Raw genomic sequence first — 17074 nt, forward strand, 5'->3', positions numbered from 1 at the left:
GGCTCCTGCCATCGGATCAGCGCGGTGCGCCGGCTGCAGCGCGCCGGCCGCGGCGGCCATTGGAGGGTGAACCAACAGCAAAGGAAGACCTTTCTCTCTCTCTCTCTCTCTCACTGTCCACTCTGCCTGTCAAAAAAAAAAAAAAAAAAAAAAAAAAAGAGTCTGAAGGATGGGCTGGTGGGATGAGAGTGACAACACTGGAACTAAGAGCAACAGTGAAGGTGGAAGGAAGGATTTGGATACCTATCAACCAACCTATCATCTATCTGTTATCTATCATCTGTGTCTGTCATCTGTCTATCTTCTATCTGTTTTCTTTGCAGAAGGATTCACATTTATTGGTTCATCTTTATCTATTTACCTACCTACCTACCTGCCTGCCTGCCTGCCTGCCTACCTACCTACGGAATTAGAGGAGAAGGAAAGGACCTCTCCATATCACTGGCTTCCATCCTGACACTACAGTCTAAGGGAAATGCTCAAAGGGCAGAGTCAGATTTATGAAGAGACGAACTCAGATTTGGCCAAGTTGGATTTGAGGTGCCTGAGGAACATTGGCATGGGGTTCTCACAGGGAGGCACTGCACCAGAAATGGAGATTTTGGAGCTGTGTTTGGGGGTTTGCAGTTGCTGAAGTAAGAGCAGATAAAGATCAAAGGTGAAATCCCAGTATTTTTGAGTGAACTTAGACACAAAGAACCTTGAAGGAGACTTGAGGAGGAAAGTCAGAGGTAGAAGGAAAAGCAGGAGAGGAGGGAGACATAGAAGTCAGAGGAAGAGGGGCAGGTGTTTGGTGCCATGGTTAGGATACTGCTTAGGACACTGCATCCCATATTGGAGCAGCTGGATTCAAATCCCTGCTCTGCTTCCAACCAGCTGCCTGCTAATGCACACCCTGTGAGGTAGCAGGTGATGGTTACTCAAGTACTTGTGATCCTGCTACCCACATAGGAGACCCAGGTGGAGTTCTGGGCTCTTGGCTTTAGCCATGCCCAGCCTTGGCTATTATGGGCATTTAGGGAGTGAACCAGCATATGGAAGCTCTCTGTGTCTCTTTCTGTTGCTGTACTTTTCAAATAAAAACAAGTTTTTTCCAAAGTTGGAGGAAGGATGCATGTTCCCAATAAGGATTTGGTCTGAACTCTTTTCTTTTGCCCCTGGGGAAAGGCATTTCTGTGCCTCTCTGCAGCCAGTGGAGTACTTGCAGGCCTGATCCAAAACAAGACTGTCCACAGGGGCCTCGGACGAAAAATGGAAACTTGAGCCTGACTGAGCCTCCCTCCCCCACCCCACCCCCCGATGCCCGCCAACCCTCCTGTGACACCTGCTCCCCACACAGGAGATGAAACATGTGCCTGGGGGCCCAGGAGGAGGCCAGCACTGGGAGGTCAGGCAGCAGATGGCTCAGGGCCCCTAGTCTTTGGTATCAGAAGACAGCCACAGCTGTTCAGCAGGGCCTCCTGCAAGTTTAATGGGGGTGAACAATTGGCCACGGGTTGCTGTTGGAGGTCAGTGAAGAGGAACCCCAGGCTAGGCTGTCACTGCTCTCTGGGCAAGCTGACTCAGGCTATAAAGTTGAGGGACATCTGAGAGCAGCTGGATACAGGTCATCTTGCTTTACACAGTCATCTTGTCCTTGCAGGATTTTGTGCGTCCAGGCATCCTGCCACTGGATCCTGTGACCCACTGATGCTGTGACCTATGACCAGCCTGCAGGTCTGTGCAGTCAGAGAGTGCACGCTCTTGAGCTTCCTTTGTTTCTACCTGGATGACGTTTTCAGAAAAGTTTGGGAAAGCGGGGAGGGTGGAGAGATTGCGTGCACTCTGCTGAACTCGGGGAAATTTGATTCTTGGAGACGGACTGGAAACACAGGCCTAAATTCTGAAAGTTACAGCAGCATCTTCGTCTTCTCTTTGCTCTGCGTCAGCAGCCCCGAGTCCTGCTCTGCACTCGGGGGTGGCGAAGGACGCGACTTGGGTCATCGTCTGCATCTCTCATGCATCCTTTGGGAAATAGCAGCGTCTGGACAGCTTTGAAACTGGCCAGTGTGGCTGCCCGGGAGACTGGGTCTGTAGCCTGTCCTTCCTGGTTCTCTCTTTTGACTTTAGCCCAGAGTTCAGACCTTATGAGTGAACAGCCACTTTTTCTTTTTTCTTTTTTTTTTTTTTTTAAGAGAGGGGGGCAGCAGACCTCCTATCTCTGGTTTATTCTCTAATTGCTCACAACAGCTGGCCTGAATCAGGCCAAAGCCAATATTTAGGAACACAGTCCAGGTCTCCCACATGGCAAGCAGGAAGCTGGGGTCAGGAGCTGGAGCTTGGGCTTGATCCCAGGCATTTCAAGGTGGGAAGCAGGTGTCTTTTAACTTGTATCTTAACTGCTAAGTTAAACACCTGCCTCCAGCCATTTGGTTTTATCCTGCTGAACTGCATGTGCCCACTTCGACCTGCGTGCTGGATAGATGGATTTTCTGTTCCAAATTATCTTCTGAATTAAGGCCACTAGTCTGGGAGGCCTCACTGCCTGTGGTAGTGTGCTTGCTCATGGTACTAAAGAACTGTAGGTTAGAAAATTACAGGTTCATTACAGGGGCAGCTTTGGCGCAGCCCAGGAGGCTGGGGCACTGCTGCTGCTTCCCTGGGGAAGCTCAGACTACCTCTGTCTTTGATCGTTCTTGCTCATCCCCCTTCTTGTCCCCAACTGTTCCAAGTTTCAAGACCTTGCTGATCACTGTGGTGATGGAACAAATCCTAGAGAATTGTTCCTGGATGATTTGTGACGGATATGCTGGCAGTTCCTGTTTCCTTCCTCACTCCCATCTCTCCTGGATGTTTCTACTTGTCCCAGAAGACTAATTCCAGGATCGCCCTGTATCCATGTGGGAGACCTGGAGGAAGCTCCTGGCTTCTGGCTTTGGATCGGCCCAACTCCAGCTGTCGCAGCCATTTGGGGAGTGAACCAGTGGATGGAAGACCTCGCTCTCTCTTTCTGTCTCCTCCTCCCTCTCCCTGTAACTTTGACTTTCAAATAAATAAAATAAATCTTTTAAAAAATAGTAAATAGTCAAGGATATCAAGTGAATCCCTTACAAAAGGATTTGTCTGGAAAATTTAAGATGTGGGTCTGTTCAGAAGCAAAGGGTAGACTGCATTTTCCAGGCTTCCTTTCTCTTCCTTGACCGGGATTCTCTAAGATACTTAACCAATGGGCAGCCTTCCATTGAGCGATTCCCCATCAGCTTTAAAACCTGCTTCTCAGGAAACTGCTTTCACCACGTTGTGCTGGGAATTTACTGCAATGGCCGGTATGGCTCACTGGGCATGAGCCGAAGGGCAGAGCTGATGGACAAGCCACTGACCTTTCGGACTCTGAGTGACCTCATCTTTGACTTTGAAGACTCCTATAAGAAGTACCTGCACACAGTCAAGAAGGTCAAGATTGGGCTGTACGTTCCTCATGAGCCTCATAGCTTCCAGCCCATCGAATGGAAGCAGCTGGTCCTCAATGTCTCCAAGATGTTGAGGGCTGACATAAGGAAGGAGCTGGAGAAATTTGCCAGGGACATGAGAATGAAGGTAGGTGCTTGGCAAATGGGTGATGCAGGAGAGCTCTGTTCTGAGATTTCTCTCTTCCTCTCCCCCTCTCCCCCTCTCCCCCTCAACCGCTACTGCTATTGCTATCGCTACCGCTACCTCCGTCCCCTATCCAGGCCCTAAATTTCTAGGATGACCAAAAGTTTCTTGAGCTTCTCTTGCTTAGTAGTCAACCTGTTAAAATGAAAAACAGACATCAATTATTAGTCGATCTAGGCAAAGTCTATTTTTGCACATGCTACTTCCAAAACCAGAGCTCAAACCAACTTGGATGTTATGGCGAAAAGCAACGTCTTGGCCTGCGATTCCTTTTATGAAATCAGATCTGGCATGTTAGTCATTTTATGTTGACGCGGAAGTTGGTTCTGTTTTGTCTTCAGAGTGACTGCTTGTTCCAGTTTGCCTGGAAATGAGTTTCTCAGGACATGAGATTTTTCAGACTAAATCCAGGAAAACCAGGATGGATTGGTCACACTGCTAAATAGTCCATATCAGAGTCATATTTGATCTATGTTTGGCGCTATAAATTGCAGTGTCCTTTGGCCTAAAATTCTAACCTGGTGTCACCATAGCCAACGAGGCCTTATATAAAGTTACATGGCCTTCCAAAGACTGTTCTAAGGCCATCCCCCTATCCCTTTTACCTTCAAGGTGACCTGATGTCCACTTGCCTGAAGAAAGTCCGTGCACCCATGGGGGCCATGGAGAAAGCTGTTACGTTGTCCTCAGCTGGCTTCTGTGTAGCACCAGGGCCCTGCCGTCTTCACTCCTGTCCCACCGCTGAGCACGTGGGTGGGATGAGAACCGGCTGTTTCTGGGGCGGTGCAGCCAAGACTTTGCCTTCACAGAGAGAAACTTGCTGAGCAGCCACCTGCAGTCCCAGGAGGCTGAGGCACTGGGCTGCGTTCTTTCTGCCATGTGATGGGCCAGACCATCCTCTGGTGCACGGAGCCCTTGCTTCCTGCCAGTGCAGAATGAGGGGAAGGCGGAGGTCTCTGATCTTGTCCTCCTCACACCTCCGTCCTCGGAGCCTTCTCCCTGCCAAGATCCTGAGCAGGCTGGGCTGGGGTGCTGTGCTGCGGGAACTGGTGTGGTTCACTCCGTGTATCTCCTCCAGATCTTGAAACCTGCAAGTGCCCACTCTCCAACCCAAGTGAGAAGCCGGGGAAAATCCTTGTCCCCCCGAAGGAGGCAAGCAAGCCCCCCAAGAAGGCTCGGCAGGCGAGACAAGTCGTGAGTAGCTTTTCCTGTTCTCTGTGGGGGTGCTCCTGGCCCAGGGGGCCAAAGCCATGTCCTGGGATTGGCCTCTGAACCAGACGGCGAGCCCAACAGGACCGTCCCTGGCTCATGGCTCACCTGTGGGAGAGGCTGCCCCATGCGCTGGACTTAGTCAGGAAACCTGGGCCTGGACCCAGCTCAGCTATATAGGAGCTGTGTGACCTTAGGCGTGTCTTAAAACCTTTCTGGGCACGACTGTTGTCAACTGTAAAGTGGGATTGTTAGAATTTGTGCATTTCCTAAGATCCTATGGGCCTCTGGGCCCTGCATGGCCTGTGTTCCTCCAGGCCCGGCCTCTTCCTTGTCTAACTCCACGGCCCCTGTTTTAGCCCTAACACTGCCGATGCTACACCCCCTTCCTAGGTCAGAACCACTCAGTTAAGAGATGACAGTGTAGAGCTGCTGAGGGTGCCCAGAGTGGCCAGGGATAATCCACCGGCAAATGCTTGAGCCTTAGTTATACTGGGAACAAGTCACAGCAGCAGGCCTGGCCACACAAGCCGCTTGCCTTGTGGGGACCACGTGGAACAGCATATAGAGTTCTCAGTGGCGTCCCAGCCACGGAGCCAGGCAAAGGGGAGGCAAATAGGGAGCCTCAGTTTCTCCAGCACTGAAAGAGGATGCAGGGCTGCAGGGTGTGTGTGGCAAGGTTGTGGTGAGAACGGAATGAGACGGCGTCGCACCAGTGACATGGCAGTGGTGGGCGCTCTCACACAGGCGTATCAGCACCATTGCCCCAGTGCCATAGAGCAAGCAGGGGACCTTCTGTGGCTTTCCTTTTCAGATGCAGAAACCAGAACACAGAGGAGGTTCTCTTGCACTAAAGCGCTGTGGCTACTCAGCGAGGGAGCAGGGGCTAGCCCCCAGACCCCCTGGCTCTGGGGGAGGGGGATTGAGGCAGAGAGGGAGGTTATTTTGGGAAGAACAGGATAGGTTGAAATGTCTCCAGCTTTCTTCCTTGCTGCCAGCCCACATCCCACTGCCAATCCCAGGGCTCGGCATTTCCAGCAGGTGTGGGGTTGGGAAGGGGGGAAGTGAGCGAGGGGCTGGGTGTTCCTGCAGCTGGCGAGGCAGAGGTCAGGAGGTGTCAGCATAGGTTTGTCTTGAGGGAGCAGGATGGCTTCAGACCCTTCATGTGTGGCCTCTCAACCCCAAGGATGCTCACCCTGACCTCTGCCCTTGACCTTTCGTCCTGACCCCAGCCCTATCTTTCTCCCTGATTCAAGTGTCCTTTAATTACTGTCACTGGACAAAGTAGCAGTTGCCTTGGAGGGCTAGGAACAGGGAAACCCTTTGCAGGGGCTCATTTAGCCTGGAGCGGGTGGCGCAGGCACAGGAGGCTGTGCATAACCAGAGGAGCACGCCCTTCTGAGATGTATTCCTTCCTGCCCTAGGACAGCCAATCTTCCCCTCGGGAGCTCTGTCTTTAGCAGCTATGAGTGGTCTAGGGCCCGCTCTTCACTCGGGATGGAAGACTCAGCACAGAAAACCCAGTTATTCCACCAGCAATGGGATCGTCAGGCCCAGGACAGCAATGCCTGGTTTTTAAGATCATTCTTCCTAGATGCGTGCTTGGGCCCACAGGGACTTTGCCATCAGGAGCATGTTCAATCTTTAACCAGCAAAGACTCCCATGGTGGCCCGGGGATGGCGCAGGCCCTTGGTGCTCTCTGAGGTCAGGTGGGGGTGGTGCGGGAGGCGCGGAAGAAGAAGCGGAGGCGCTTCTCGGGCAGCCGGTGGAGGGCCCTGGGAGCTGCTGGATGTGCAGAGCTGGGGTTGGAGGACAGAGCTCATCTTGGAGCCGTCATCTCAGAAGAGGCAGGTGGGGGCCGAGCTGGAAAGTCAGCGAGGAAAGAAAAAAGAGAGAAGAAGCGATGGCAAGGCCGTGAGGAGGCCAAGGGAAGAAGGGCCAGTGGGGCAGGAGATGGGGCAGAGCAGTCAGGGAGAGAAGGTTCTGGGGTGTGCAGGAAGCAGGGGTCCTGAGGGCCAAGCCTCCCTCTTGCCCACGCCTTTCCCACTGCCCCTCAGAGGGCCAGGGCAGGAGGAAAACGCCCAGGGGAGGGGTGGCCACCGAGGGCAGGAAGGACGGCCTTCAGGAGAGGGGCTTCTCCTTCAGCACCCTCCTGCCCCCATGCCCCAAGTCAGTCCCAGCCCCAGCGGCGGGTGCCTCTGAGTCCAGAGATGGTGGTGCACAGAAACTTCTGGAGTGGAAAGCGGCTGCACCCAGACCCCTGCAGCCCCAGCTCCACCCCCTCCCCACAGCCCTTCCTCCTGAACCCAGAAATCTTCCTCCATCTGCCCAGGGGTCCCAGATCCTGGGTGTGCTTTTCTGCAACGAGGGCCAGGTGGCCTGGGAAGCTTGGCCATCATGGGAGCTCCAGCCTGAGGAGGATTCCACAGGAGCAGATCCAGCCAGGGCACAGCGGCAGGAGCTCTTGCCCCCGCTTGTCCCTCCTTTTGCAGAGTTTTGGAGGTTGGGAGGGGACGCTGGAGGGCACAGAGCTTGCCTGGAGTGTGAAGCGGAGGAGGAGGGAGGCTCTCCCCAGGCTCTCCTAAAAATTGACCTCTGCGCTGCAGGCCTGGGGAAGAGGTTGAGGGGCTCCTTGTGGGAGGAGAGGAAAACGAGAGGTGCAGAGAAGAGAAGGGCTGTGAGAGGCAGGGGGGCCCCAAGAGGACCCAGGCGCCCCGCCCCTCCCGCTCTTCCCCCTCCAGCTGTCAGCTGCTGCCGTTGCTGCGTGCCGGAACCCAGCACACCCGGGTCCCCAGTGGTCTCTCTGCAGATCGGCAGCTTCTCCCTATGGCCTCCGCCAGGTGGGCTCTCCTCCAGGTAATCTGGCTCTTGGGGAGCGAATGAGAAGGTGACAGAGATGGTTATGACCCAGGAGCTCTGTGGACTCCAGGGATCCTACGTAGGGCTGGTGACTCCATCTCTGCACTATTATTTCAGCATTACATAAGGCCATCGGGTCATTTCTAAATGTGCTGGGTGCCGCAGGAGCCTGGCAGAGGCCCAAGGGGGAGAGAATTCCCGTAACAGACAAGAGGCCCAGCCTCAGCGGGGTCCCTGTCCCCAGCTCTGCGTGGATCATTTTAGTGGCTTTTTTGTCTCCCACATACCTCCTGCTTGCAGCTGGAGCTGCTTCCAGCCCTGAATTCTCCATTTTTGCACTTGCCTCAGTAAGCCCTTGGCAGGAGGACCAGTGTCATGGGTTAGCGAGTCAGCTGGGTGGGGGCCCAGTGGCAGCGAGTGCCCGAGGCCAGCTGAGACCAAGCTTCTAGAGGGCAACGGAACCCCCACCCAGCCCTCCAGCTACGGTACTGTTCATACTCCACTCCCCGAGGAGTGCTGCTGTGTCTTCCACGTGTCACGGCCAAGCTTGTTCCTGTGGCTCATAAAGAGAAGGGAGATGCCAGTTGAGATCCATGTGTCTGGTCCTCCGGGGCCCCCGTGCTTCTCAGCCCCGCGACCACCTCGCCCAGGAAAGAACCACCTCGGGTGCCAACAGGGCCCCCTCGGAGATGTGTGCACACCCTCTGAGGGCCTCTCTGTCACCGGCAGATGGCAACCCTTGGCTTGTTGCCTGTGGCTGCGAGAGCAGGAGTGAGCGTGCCATCCTTTTCTGGCTTGGCCACCCGTGTGCGCCTGAAAGCAGCTCATGCCAGTGGAGTGACCACATGGGACACTTCTACGTCGGGGCCAGAGGACCCCAAGAGAGCCTCTTTGTATTCTCCTCCTCGTGTGGTTCCTCTCTTTGCTGTTCATGATTCTCTTCCTCCCTTTTTCCCTCTGATTGCCTTTCTTTGTCATCCATCCCTATGGCGGCTTCTAGTTCTAGAGGGCTCTGTTCACCCTGCTCAGGATGCTAGGGTCCCAGAAGTTCATAAGCCCTGCTTCAAGATAAGGTCTCCTTCCCGTGAGGGCCACCCTGCACCCTGGGTTCCTGCTCCGTTCTGCCGGGAGGGGCTGCCTGGCCCCAGTCTGGCTGAGACGGGCAGAGGCCAACTGATGAAGTCAGATTGGATCCCACGGTCTGATCACACGCAAGGTGTTTTAAAGGGGACCCAAGACATCATTTGCCTTAGATTCCGAGTGAGAAGATATCCCCAGGGTAGAAGGAAGGACATTTCCTCAGCATGGAAGGTAGAGGGGAAACAGCAGAACCTCCAGGGGGACGCAAGCAGCCGTGTCTGCTCCCACGGCCAGCCCGACTGTTACCCCAGGGAGCTCCTGCGGCCCAGGGGCCTGGGAACTTTGGAGAACCCAGGATGGACTGGCTCCCCAGAGTCAGACATGGTGGGGCTCCCAGAGCAGAAGGCTGAGTGCGGAACCTGGATGCAGCACCCTGGGATCTCCAGCGGTGGTCTGTGGCCACTGGTCCTGGCCAGTGCCTCCCAGCTGGGGAAGGCCTGGGGGCTGGGCCCAGTCTGTCTGGCGGGGGGTGGGGGGGGACACTGCTTACAATGCAGCCACAGTTGTCTGCCTGTCAGCCACCGGCCATGGTGCCTGCGGTCCTTCCTGGTAAGTCGGGAATGTGTGGAGGAGCCGGACAGCCTTGAATGAGGGCAGCAGGTGTAAATGAACTGCTCCCTCGCGCCTGCTGTTCCTTCAGCTGAGGCCTCCCCAGACAGGCGCCTGCCCTGCACTAAGTCCCGCCAGACCTGGGCAGGCCTGGGCTTTCTCTCATGCTGGGCAGTGCCAGGCTCCCAGCACCCCTGATCGAGGACTGAGGAGCCAACACTACCGTTGTGTCCCTTCCTGGTATCCCAGTTGTGGCCCCAGACATGCCATCACTTTCTGAAGCTTCCCTGGGGCAGGGTCCACACTGGCCACGTTGTAGGCCGGGCACCGAGGTGGCCTCAGAGCGTGTGAAGGACTCGACGTGCACCTGGAGAGTTTAGATGGCAGCGGCAGGGAGCATCTTCCAGAGAAGAGCCATGGCAACATTTTAAGAATTAACAAGCGAGCTTACCTCCCAGCCTGCCCCTCTAACAGCCTCTGTCCAGCTGGCTCCTCGGACTCCAGGTCGGAGCTAAGGATAGATTAAGACCTGGTCCCCAACTGGTCACCCCAGGTCGCCCTGGAGGCTGGGATTATCCGGGTGGGTGCAGGGACACGGGTGTCCTCCTTCCTTTCCCAAAGGGCATCATAGGAACCTTCGCACCCTCCTCCTCTTCCTGTAAGAATGGAGCCTTGCAAGAGGAAAACCCTTCGCTTCCTTTGCCGCATTGGGACTGCGGCAGATTTTGGAGAAACACGTTCAGTCTGAAATACTCACCCTGAGTCTGAGCAGAGCTTCTGGGTCAGGGCTGGCTGAATCATCCTGGAACTCCCGTTTCTTAAAAATAGCCCCCCCCCCGGCAATATTCTAATTATAGCTGGGGAGTACTTGGAGGGGGCCTCTCACACACGAGAGCTCGCCCAGCGCTGGCCCTGAGCCGAGCTGGCAAGAACACGCCATGCTTCTGGCTGGGCCCCAGAAGCAGGTGGATGCTGGGCTCACCCACGGCTGCCCTCTGCCAGGCCCAGACATGGCAGCCGCTGCTGGGGTCAAAGAACAGGATTTCATCTCCCAGGCCAGGCAGTGTAGCTTGTATTCCAGGAAGCCACGTGCCCAGCTGAAAATCTGTAAGGGTGAGAGTGGATGCTGAGGAGAGGTGGACAGACTGCCACACGCAGACCATTAGAAACAGCAGCTAAAAGAATTCATCTACAAATGTCATTTCTTTTTGGAATAGGAATATAGGCTTATGCTGTAAAGGAAGGGTAGGGTGGAGTTATTGTTGTTTTTTAAGCTCTATTTATTTGCAAGTCAGAGTTAAGGAGAAATAGGGATCTTCTATCTGCTGGTTCATTCCCTAAATGTCTGCAATGGCCATGTCTATGCCAGGTCAAATCCAGGAACCAGGAGCTTTGTCCTGGTCTCCCTCGTGGGTGCACGGGCCCAAACACTTGGGCCATCTTCCACTGCTTTCCCAGGCACATTAGCAAGGAACAGGATTGGAAGTGGAGTAGCTGTGACCCAAACTGGCACCCATATGGGATGCCAGCATCACAGGCAGCAGCTTTACCCGCTATGCCATAACACCAACCCCAAGAGATGGCATTTTAATTTTTTTTAAATTTTTTGACAGGCAGAGTTGGACAGTGAGAGAGAGAGACAGAGAAAGGTCTTCCTTTGCCGTTGGTTCACCCTCCAGTGGCCACCGCGGCGACTGGCGTACCACGCTGATCTGATGGCAGGAGCCAGGTGCTTCTCCTGGTCTCCCATGGGATGCAGGGCCCAAGCACTTGGACCATCCTCCACTGCACTCCCTGGCCACAGCAGAGAGCTGGCCTGGAAGAGGGGCAACCGGGGCAGAATCCGGTGCCCCGACCGGGACTAGAACCCGGTGTGCCGGCGCCGCAAGACGGAGGATTAGCCTAGTGAGCCGCGGCGCAGGCCAAGAGATGGCATTTTAATTGCTCTAGGAAATGACCTGCATTTGACCCTTTTCTCAAGCAAGGACAGCGTGTACTTACATGAGGCTCATCCTCGGGCGAGGGATTACTGATGCCTGGACTTCCTCAAGCAGAACACACTGGCGAGGAGGGAACCCCACGCATGTGTAACTGCATTTGCCTGAGGCTGATGCTGATGTATGGGGGGAGGAGGGGTCCATCAGAGGGGTTAGCTGTTTATAAAGATGATCCCGTCTCAGGCAAGGAGACAAAGCAGGCTTTATGGCAAAATGAGTAAGATACATATGGGCTCCTCTCCACCTGACTTGACTGTAAAAACCCTAGCTCTCTGCACAGGAGTAGGTAGTGGGCTAGGGCAGAAATCCAAGTTTAAGTTTGAATCTTTGAGCAGAAGTGTGTTCCTTTTAGCTGACAGCCTAAGTATGGTCCTTATAGAAGCCCCTGGGAGCCACTACTCTAGGCCTGCAGGCAGTGGGCCCGTTTCTCAGGGAGTGGCTCATCCCTGGGGGGTGGACTGAAGGCCAGAGCCTAGCTCTTTGATACCAGCAACAGGACGTGTGGGTTCTATCAGCTGGCAACTTACTAAAATGTATGTATCCTGGGCTCTGTGAGAACAGACACAGAGAAATAAGATGACTTGACAGATAAAGCAGGGGCACAGGTCAGCTGTGAAGGAGGCCCAGGCAGCACAGTTACCTGAGCAGGGCTGAGTCAGAGCAGGTTTCTTCACCACCTCGGGCGAGTTCCAGAGATGATCACAGACTGTGACTATTCCCTCCCATCTCGGAGGAGTGGGGAGATGGGGTGAGGGCGAGACAGAGCAGGGTGCTGTTGGCGGACACCAATGCCATTCATGGAGCTGAGCTGTTCATTTCCAAATCTATCAACACTGAAAGAGCTGGACCACTTTTGTGGCAGGCGAAAACCATTTGCTGTTGGGAAATCTTCAAAGATAAAAACTAAGAAACTTATTGGCAATTGTCACTTAAAACACTTTTGAGCCGGCGCTTCAGCTCACTAGGCTAATCCTCCGCCTTGCGGTGCCAGCACACTGGGTTCTAGTCCCGGTCCGGGCACCGGATTCTGTCCCGGTTGCCCCTCTTCCAGGCCAGCTCTCTGCTGTGGCCAGGGAGTGCAGTGGAGGATGGCCCAAGTGCTTGGGCCCTGCACCCCATGGGAGACCAGGATAAGTACCTGGCTCCTGCCATCGGATCAGCGTGGTGCGCCGGCCGCAGCGCGCTGGCCTTGGCGGCCACTGGAAGGTGAACCAATGGCAAAGGAAGACCTTTCTCTCTCTCTCTCTCTCTCTCACTGTCCACTCTGCCTGTCAAAAATAAATAAAAACACTATTAAAACACTTTTTAAGATTGCATGTGTAACAAAATATGTCCTTGATTTTCTTACTGAACAACCTAAACTTGGTTTACAACCCAGGTTATATCTTATCAAAGAAGGTGACACATACAAATGGAAAAACTGGGGTTAGAGTTCATTATTACACTGCCTGGTTTCAATTCCTGGCTCTGGCTCCCAAGTCCAGCTCCCACCAGTGCAGACCCTGGGAGGCACCAGTTTATGGATGGCTCAACTGGTTGGGTTCTATTTTCACACATAGGAGACCTGAAGTCCTGGCTGAATGTTGTAGGCATCTGGGGAGAGAAACTGGGTGAGAGCTCTCTGAAAAATTTTTTTTGAAGATATATTTTATTTATTTGAAACATAAAGTGACAGAGGGAGAGACAGAGATGATATTCCATCCACTCATTCACTCCCCAAATGGCTGCAATGGCCAGGGCTGGGCCAGACTGAAGCCAGGAGCCTTGAACTCCACCTGTGCCTCCCAGGCACACCAGCAGGGACCTGGATCAGAAGTGGAGCATCTGGGGCTCAAACCAGTGCTTACAGGGGACACTGGCGGCACAGGTGGCAGTTTAACATGCTGCACCACAACACTGGCTGCTGTCTAAACATTTTCTTTTAATGGAAAAGTTGTAAGATGAATTGTGAGAATACTTAGGCATGGATTTGTATTTGGAAATATCTTTAATGAAGACAGACAGTGTGCAACTATGAATTGCTTTCTTCCCAGCCAGCCTGAAGTACTCTCTTACATGACTTCACATACGTGGGTATAGTCTCATCTTGGGAAAGTACTTTAGAAAAGATTTTTTGAGGAATGCTGTTTTATACTGACATGCTTTTTCAGATGAATTCTGAAAAGATCCACCTTGTTACACATTCACGCCTGAGCATGAACAATGTCAGATAACAAGGCTCCTTGCCCGTAGTCCCTGGGCTTCCTCCAGGGCACAGACGCCGGGAGCTCAGTGTTTCAGCGAGAAGCTGCCTGAGATGTTCAGCTCTCCTGCAGAACACGGGACTTCCCATTGCCTTTCCGCGTTCTCAGATCCTGGCAGGCCAGCGTGACGGTGTGACCCAAGCTAGGCTTAAGGCTGAAAAGGCGGATTGAACACTGAAGACTTCAGTTTAAAGTCTAGCCCAAGAGCCTGTCCAAATGCTCCTTAAAACCTGTAAAGGTGTCGGGAGCTCTGGCTGGCAGGGTGAGCGGGGGCTGGGGGAGGGGCTAGGGGAGTTGAGTTGGGGCCTTGGCAGTGCTCAGTCATCCTTCTCTGGTCCATCCCCTTCCCGGCATCCCCCTTCTGCTTTTCACCCCTAGGCCTGCCCTGCCTGAGAAGAAGGCGGCTGAGCTGAGCACGCTGAATGAGGTGGGCTACCAGATCCGAATTTAGCCAGCCTTGCCGAGCCAGCCAGAGCGTCCTGTGGTGCTTCTCCCTGCACTTGCCCCAGCGTCGTCAGCAGCAACAACTATTTATGAAGAACTGGAGCATTTTGTTTGTAAGGACTGACCTGGAAATAGAATCTGAGTGGGTGGAAACATTTAGCTTTAAACAGTTCACCAAGAGGCAACCGTGAAAAGGCGAAGCCATCAGCCCGGCTGGGGTTGGACTGCCTGCCTCCCTCAAGACCTCAAGGATAACCACCGTGACTGTAGTTTTGTACTTTTCCATTGACCTACTTTCTGTTCCTTGCTTTGAACATGAGGCCACACCAGAGGAAGCGCTCACGAAGTCATCTCTGCCACTTTTGGTATAGGAAGGTAACTCAGTCAGTATTACTGTCTTTCTCAGCAATAACAGAAGCAAAGATGGGTGGTTTTTTTTTAAGCAGTCACTATTACCTCAGCATTTTGACATCAGATATGCAAAACTTAATGGTGGTTTTGTTTTTTGTTTTTTTTTTGTATTCTCTGTACCGTTTCCCCAGTACTTCCCATGGGGATCGCCACGACTTTGGGGTTTTTCTTTCTGGTGCACAGTATAAGATTTAAGGTTATTATATGCAACTGTTCTACTAAAACAGCACTGAAATTCTTGTGGCAATACGAGAATCCACGTTCAGGACTTCACAGTTACTTCCTCCGTAGTCTTTTGTAAAGCGTTCTCTAACAGCAGGTTTCCATCTTCCAAAGGAAAACATCAGGCATGTTCGGCAGCTAGTCAGTGTTCTGTCACTACCATTTAAACTCTGCAGATTCCAGCGAAAAGCACAAGAGGCCACAGGCTTAGCGGCACCCTGGCTGCCTCTGACAGTAACACACCCAGCAAGGCCCGGCAAGGCCGAGAGACCAGGAATGCAGCGGCAGGTCTCGAGGGCGACAGCCTTCCTGTTCATCTTTCATCTAAGATTTAAAACTCCGAGTCAGGTTTTGATTCTGAGGGACTGTGGCTAAAGCTGTGTTCCGATGTCTTCTATTCGGGCCACATGTGATATGATGTGATTATTTTCCCGTACCTTATTGAGGTACCATTTCGTGTCATTTAGGAAGTATTAGAAAAAAACAACGCAGAGAAGCGAGACTTTTTTTTTTTTTTTTTAATGGAAAAGCCTTTGGCATCAACCTTTTGGTGTGATTTAGCCTGTGAAGCACCGGCCAGTACGTGACAGAATCTCTGACTTCAGCTGCAGCCCATGGAAGGTGAGTCTCCTGGCATGCACGCACTGTTCTGTCGGAAAAGCCTGGAGAAGAGCATCTGTCTCGTTTGTTTTCTCTTAGCTGTCATGTCACCTTGTGAGACCAAGACGCTTCCATGAGTGAAATCTGCGAGTCAACAATGTGCTGCATGAGCCTCGGTGCTGCTCTGGCTGCCTTTGAAGGTGGCTGTTGTATGGGAGTTTAATAATAATCATCTGCTCATGAAGACTCCTCCTCAGTAAAACTCTGGGGTGACGTGAAAAGCCAAAAAGCCTTCACCCTGCAACTATATTCACAAAAGCTCACTTTGCCCAAAAATAAATATTAATGAAAAGTAGTTTTATTGAAAAAGAAGGCAGTCTGATGTTCTTTAGTGAACAGAACTAAGTAGGACACCTTCATTAAAATGCTGCCTGAGAATCCCGAACTATACTTCAAGAACAGTGTTATCAGAGTTCAACATGAGTTATCTCTGTGTATCTGCACACAGCAAACCTGTTTACAGCCTCATGGACATATGTATTACATGTCTGTAGTCAATTGTTTCGTTCCCATTTGGAAACCATCCTGACCTAGCCATGTATCTTCTGTGTATCCATCTGAAACTTCATGACATCCAGTAAGTACGCTACTTACAACACTGCCACCATTCTACAAGTAAGAGCTTGAAATAGGATTTGCCAAGTGTTAAAGTCTGTCTGATTTAGAATCGACCGTGCCAAATAGCTGCATAGTGTCTGGTTTCCAACAAAAGGAGAAAGAGTAGAAATAATTTTCTAGTATGCTGATGTATAAGCCTTAAAACTGCCAACTGGCTTAATAATTGAATTTTCTTCCATGCTCACTTCTTGAATTTTAAATTCATTTCCCTAAAGCAAGAGTTAATCAGAGAAATGTGAAAATTCATTTAAAATGTTATTAGTTGTCACTAGTTTTACTGCCCATGGAATATGTTAATTTCTTACAGATATGGAAAAGGCACCAAACTCCTAAATTCTAAAATGCAATAATTAAAAGTATTATGGCAAGAAAACCTCTATTCCAAATGTTTGACCTCCCCAAAATTGAGTTTAAGATTGGCTATATTCAAAATATTAAAAAAAAAACATGAAATGATCTGAAACCTAGTTTAAAAGTTATGCAAGACAAATTTTATGTTTATGCCATTATGGTAATATATGCAAAGTTTAAATGGATGACAGAAATCTTAATTTTAGACTATGTTGTGCTGTTTTGAGTACACTTTATTTCAGAAAGTGATATTTAGTATTTTCTATACACTCTGAAATCATGAGCATTTCACTTTTTCTAAGTCAATTATTTCATAAGGATTTTATTAATAGATATTGGTAAATAGAACTTTGGAAATCTTAATTCAGTATTCTTACTATACCCAAGGCTTTTGTAATCTATAGTTTTATGTACAACCTTGTACAGTTTTTTTGACATACAATTCAGAATCTTGTTTATTCTCTTGGACTTTGTTCTGGCCAATACATTTTTCTTAAATCTTTAAGAAAAACTGTGATTGTTTTAGTGGGTATTTTTCTAAGTAAATGAAAACTTGTATAATAGTATTTTAGAGAATGCCAGATAAGTGCATGTTTCAAGTTAACGTTTTTCTCATCACTTGTATGTTTCTACACAGCATGAGACTTTAATAAAATCATTCTGGAAACTTAAACATTGCTCTTCTTCTAAAAATGTAAGGTGGTATGGGTTTTTTTTCTTACTACATATGTACTCTT

The 17074-nt window shown here is 51.4% G+C and overlaps 1 protein-coding gene across 6 annotated transcripts in view; it reads left to right on the forward strand.

Annotated features, from left to right (window-relative positions):
- VASH2 (vasohibin 2) overlaps window positions 1-17074 on the forward strand; it is a 49009-nt gene that overhangs the window by 17052 nt on the left and 14883 nt on the right. For 4 of the 6 annotated variants that reach the window (XM_070055296.1, XM_008268437.4, XM_070055298.1 and 1 more), the window contains exons 6-8: window positions 3195-3576; window positions 4712-4827; window positions 14010-17010. In XM_070055296.1, the coding sequence (XP_069911397.1) occupies window positions 3195-3576; window positions 4712-4827; window positions 14010-14082 (571 nt within the window). In that variant the 3' untranslated portion in view covers window positions 14083-17010. Of the gene's footprint in view, window positions 1-3194; window positions 3577-4711; window positions 4828-11372; window positions 11455-14009; window positions 17011-17074 lie in introns of those variants that run through there. The other 2 variants (XM_017347791.3, XM_070055297.1) reach the window with 2 other exon arrangements.

Source organism: Oryctolagus cuniculus, chromosome 13 (assembly GCF_964237555.1).
Source record: "Oryctolagus cuniculus chromosome 13, mOryCun1.1, whole genome shotgun sequence".
Classification (NCBI taxonomy): Eukaryota; Metazoa; Chordata; class Mammalia; order Lagomorpha; family Leporidae; genus Oryctolagus; species Oryctolagus cuniculus.